At 45.4% G+C, this 5236-nt stretch overlaps 2 protein-coding genes across 2 annotated transcripts; both read right to left on the bottom strand.

Moving 5' to 3' along the window:
- Positions 1-953: 953 nt before the first annotated feature.
- Positions 954-2793, bottom strand: LOC142698155 (protein kinase C delta type-like). The gene is made up of 2 exons (XM_075847819.1): positions 2740-2793; positions 954-2572 (listed from the first exon to the last, which is right to left on the bottom strand). The coding sequence occupies exons 1-2, from the start codon at positions 2784-2786 to the stop codon at positions 2014-2016; spliced, it is 606 nt and encodes a 201-aa protein (XP_075703934.1). The 5' UTR covers positions 2787-2793; the 3' UTR covers positions 954-2013.
- A 176-nt stretch (positions 2794-2969) lies between these two features.
- LOC142698159 (protein kinase C-like 1) lies at positions 2970-4902 on the bottom strand. The gene is made up of 2 exons (XM_075847822.1): positions 4436-4902; positions 2970-3269 (listed from the first exon to the last, which is right to left on the bottom strand). Exons 1-2 carry the CDS (start codon positions 4682-4684, stop codon positions 2970-2972), a joined length of 549 nt encoding a protein of 182 aa, XP_075703937.1. The 5' UTR covers positions 4685-4902.
- Positions 4903-5236: the final 334 nt, after the last annotated feature.

The raw sequence follows: 5236 nt of genomic DNA on the forward strand, positions 1-5236 counted from the left end.
GTGTGAAGGATCTGGTAACAGGAGCATCCATGAGGTGAGGGCCCTGACTGTAGGGGGCAGCATTGTAGCCGATCCTCCATCCTCCACTGTGCCCCATTCAGTGTATCCCGTTTAGATAATCCTCCACAATCTAAATAGCCTGTACTTCAGCTCTCTCCTGCACTGATACATTGTAACAAACTCTCACTTATCATTATATAACCAATAAAGCTGTTTTCTGGTTTGGAAACCCCATTTTCAAATGCCCTATTAGGGAATTTTGGGGTAATCGTGTGGGTTCCCCCGTTCAGGACCCTGATTAATTATCCAGAATGGAGAGGGGCTACAAACATCATCTCCTGCTCAGGAGGACCATCACATCCATGTATTACATGCACAGCCCGGTGATTATAGAACTGTGTAATACTTTAATTCCCCTTTAGAGATGCTGTAGGGAAATTAAACTCTTGCAGCAAGTTCCCCCACAGATTACTGGACCCCTCTAGCAAAACGGTATTTTAAAAACCGGACAACCCCTGTAAGGCTCTGTTCACACCACATTTGGGCTTTAAATCTGACATATACCTTTAAAGTGTAGCTAAACGTTTGACAAACTTCTGACATGTCATAGTGACATAGTGACACGTCAGAAGATTGGATTGGTGGGGGTCCGAGCACTGAGACCCCCACCAATCACTAGAATGAAGCAGCTGAAGCCCCCGTGTGAGCGCTCAGTCGCTTTGTGTTTGTTCGGCTTTTTCCAGAAATAAATGTATCGGTGAACGGACTCAATAGAAAGTCTATGAGCCGATACATTTTTCCGGAAAAAGCTGAACAGACAGGAAGCGGCTGAGCGCTCACACGAGACCTTCAGCTGCTTCGTTCTAGTGATTGGTGGGGGTCTCAGAGCTCGGACAACATTTACTACACAGAAGTCCAATGGGAATAAAAACAAGCACAAAGATGTAGGGGGTAAAAGGAAAGTTTTATTTACAGATAAGGGAAGGTTATATTTTATTATTAGGAGATTATTCTAGAAGTATTAAGACTACTATTATTATATACTGTGTATATGTATGTGTCATCTATTTATCTATTATACTAAACCTATCTAAAGGCCGTGTTGATCCAGAGGAAGGCGAAAACCCCCTGTGAGGAATGAGCCAATTGTCCTCATATTAGGGGGGAAAATTCCTTCCTGACCCCAAATATGGCGGTCGGCATAAATCCCAGGATCAAAGGCTGAAGTGTAACGTGTAATATGGGGAAAGACTAGGGGAAAATTATTCATTCTTTATATTATTATTTTTAATGAACTGCTGTATTTATTTATGTGTAAACTATAAATTGTATTAAATTAAGATTTTTTTTAAATTATTTTCTATATTTATATTATGTCACTTATGTGTGTTACTACTTATTACTCTATCATCCTAAACCTATTTAAGGCCGTGTTGATCAAGAGGAAGGCGAAAACCCCCTGTGAGGAATGAGCCAATTGTCCTCATATTAAGGGGGGAAAATTCCTTCCTGACCCCAAATATGGCGATCAGAATAATCCCAGGATCAAAGGCTAAAGTCTAATCTAAATGTACTATGTGTCTATATGCGGGTGTCTATACTTATCATGTAGTGTGGTGTCTATACTTATTATATAGTGGGGTGATGTGAGTGATGTGGGTGATGTGGGTGCATTACTTACCTGGCCTGTGCTGAGGTGAGATCAGGTATAATGGCCGCTCCGGCCCCAGGACTACAACATGCGGCTATTATTCCTGATCTCCCCAGATGGAAACTAAGCACAGGCCGCTCCTGGGGGGTGTAGAGGATCTTCAGGCTGGAGTGATGTCAGATGCCTGCCCGGGATTGGAGGATGGCAAGTCAAGGCTCTGGTGCAGCAGCAAGATGGCAGAGGTGTGGCATGAAGATGGTAAGGAGAGAGATGATGGTCTGGGCAGCCGAGGTAACATACAGCAGCAGAGACTTGAGGCGCGGGTCAGGAGGCATGAAGTTCTGGGCCCTTGTCCTGAGATCTTATTGGTTCCAGCTTGGTGACATGAAGCTGAACCCGGCCAAGGGGTGAAGGGCTTTGTTATTCTCTGGCCACTTCAGATGTTGGTTCTCCAGAACGGGCACAAATGGTGTAAATGGTGGCTGTGCCCTCCTCTCCTGCAGTTCCTCCCAGCCGATGGTGGAGAAGAATGGATGCTCTCTGATGTTCCCGCACACACCGAGGCGCCTCTTAGAATTTTTACGGACCAGTCTCTTGGTCAGATGTTTCACGTCAGGATTAAGCCAAGTTGGAAATTTAGGCTTCGCGGTGGTGATGGCTTTGATAGCCATTTGCCTGACGGGGCCGTTGTAAAATGGGGAGCGTCCTGCTGCCATCCTGGACACCACAATCCCCAGGCTCCACCAGTCAACTGCGGTGCCGTATTTTTTTCTAAGAAGCACCTCGGGGGCCATGTAATGCAACGTTCCCGTCACTCCACGGATCTTATTGGAGGCGGTGACGCCATCTTGGGCCAATCCCAGGTCGATGATACGGACGTGGCCATCTGCATCCAACATTATATTCTCCGGCTTTAGATCTCTGCAAAGAAATAAGACGAGAGAATGACAAATCCGCCCAGTGATCCAGGAGACGGGGGATGGGTCATTTCACCACCAAGCAGAATAGCCATTCAGGAGTGTAGGAAAGCTGGGTGCACTGTTTCCAGCATGTAAAGGAGAATGAAAGAAGGGGGAAGTTCTGCTTACCGGTGGACGATGTTGTGTCCATGGAGGAACTGGAGGCCACATATCATCTCTGCTGTGTAAAATCTGATGGGGAGAACAGAGCGGAGTCTCAATGTCATGAAATCTTCCTCTATCAATTCCCTAATATCATGTTATGATGGAGTGTGTGCGGTCTCTAGCAGAGAGGAGGCGCTGATTATGGCAGCCTGTATTCTGCATTCTCTGTATTATCCTTCATCTGACCTCCCCCCTCATCTTTTCTTCTTTCCACCCCCCTCAGTCTCCTGATTATTTACTCGCCTTACGTTGCCGATGTTCAAGCAGCCGCACATCCTGATCAAAGCCTCCAGGCTGCCACCGGACAGATACTCCGTGATAAAAAATGCCCGCTCCTCAGATTGATGTGCGGCATAGAGGTGGCATAGGAACGGGCAGTGTCTGGCCGCTAGGAGTATCCGCCGCTCTCTCATAATTTCGTCCGTATTGTCCCGTTTGGTGATCATTTTTACGGCCATGTAGGTGTTTCGGCCGGGGACTGATGCCAGGACCACCTGAGGAAAACAAATGGAGATTCCTCATGAGAAGAAGAAGGAACAGGGGTGGACAGAGAGGTGGGTCAGTCGGGTAGTGCCCAGGACTCTACAGCAGAACAAAGCTGAGCTCCCAGCATAATGCAGTGTCTGCTGTTGGGTCCTGTATGGAGAGGTCTTCACGCCTTACCCACATTTGACATAATTATCTTAGTTGGTGGGGGTAGTATGGAGCAGGATTATACGCTATAATAGCGACCGTGGCATCTAAACAGTTAAATAGAGGTAAGCTCCCGCTGTCACCCCATCACCCCTACCCGCAGCGCGATCACAGTGTGTAGATAGTTGTCATGGCAGCCAGGGGGCCTAATGGAGACCCCAAGGTCTGCCAACTTGGTCCTCCTACTAAGCTTAATAGGGGGAGGCTAAAAGAACAATTCAAGCGATACATAAATATTGCAGTCAAAATAAATAAATAAACTTTTTTCTGTTTCGTTTTGTTTAGCTCCTCGAAAAATGGAATAAAAAGTTAAAAAGTGATTAAAAGTTTTATGTAACCCAAAATAGTACCAATAAACAGTACAGCTCGCCCCACAAAAAAGAAGTCCTCACACCGCCCCATCAACAGGAAAATAAAAAAAATTCTGGGTTTCAGAATATGGAGACACACCAAATTAATTTCTTTACAAATTGTTTTTATTGGATAAAAAGTATAAAAAATAAACCAATATAATTTTGGTATCCCCGTTATTGTACTGACCCGCAGAATAAAGGTAACGTGTCATTTTTACCACTTAGTTAACACCATAAAAGCCAAATTATTAAACCAATGGAGGAATTGCTGTTTTTTTTTTTTTTTGCTATTTCACCTAAAAAAAACCAGCCTTTTACAATGTTCCCAGTAAATGATATGGAACATTGAATGGAGCCATTAAAAACGACAACTCGTGCCCCCAAAAATCAAAATCTCTCATATGTCGACAGAAAAATACTAAAATGAAAAACTAAAGTAGTGGTTATGGGGGCAGGAATACTTCTGGATGTCCTATTAGGCATCCCATAGGAGAACACTACACCCATCATCCATCTAGCATAACATGGTGACAACAGAGAACAATTGATGGAGATAAAAGGTAAACTTTAGGTTTACCACCCTATAAAATGAAATATTTAGATATTCTACTCACTTTGCCAAAGCTGCCCCTACCCAGGACCTGGTGGATGGTGAAGCGGCTGATGGTAAGCCTGGCATAGGGGCTGGATGTTCCAGGGTCTTGGCTGCTCCCAGGTCTTGGCTCCTCATCCTCCAATCCTCTGTCCTTGGCTCCTCTCCTCTTCTTCGTCATCTTCTTGAATCCGGTGACGCTGTCCTCCTCCCTCTTCCTCTTCTCCTCTTCTCGCTTCTCTTCGTCTTCTCCATGTCCATTGGACGCCATTTTCACCAATATCGTCCTACCTGTAGACTTCAGTCCGATCGCTGCCGTCGACAGTTGAAAGTAAACGGCAGTTGGTCGTGTGCAGGTCACGTGATGTCAGAGGTCATGGAATCCTCAGGTGGCACCTGCCTGGCAGTAACCTGCTCTGCTATGTCTGATGTGGGCATCATGAGTGCCAGTCTAGTGTCCAGAGCTGTGTTTCCCAACCAGGGTTTCTTATGGCCTGGTCAGGGGTCTGCAGAACACAGTAGCAATACATGCCACTCCTACAGTAGAGATAAACAACGGTTATTTGTTCAGGTTATTGGCAAAACCCTTTTCATCCACAATATAGAATCTGGGTTTATATTTAGGGGTCTGTATTTATTTAGGGGTCTGGTCTGGGGTCTGCATTTATTTAGTGCTCTAGTCTTGGGTCTGTATTTATTTAGGCGTCCGGTACATGGTCTGCATTAATTTGGGGGTCCAGTCTGGGGTCTGCATTTATTTAGGGGTCCGGTCAGGGGTCTGAATTTATTTAGGCGTCTGGTCTGGAGTCTGTAATTATTTGGG

The sequence above is a fragment of the Rhinoderma darwinii genome, assembly GCF_050947455.1.
Source record: "Rhinoderma darwinii isolate aRhiDar2 chromosome 12 unlocalized genomic scaffold, aRhiDar2.hap1 SUPER_12_unloc_3, whole genome shotgun sequence".
NCBI classification, from domain to species: Eukaryota; Metazoa; Chordata; class Amphibia; order Anura; family Rhinodermatidae; genus Rhinoderma; species Rhinoderma darwinii.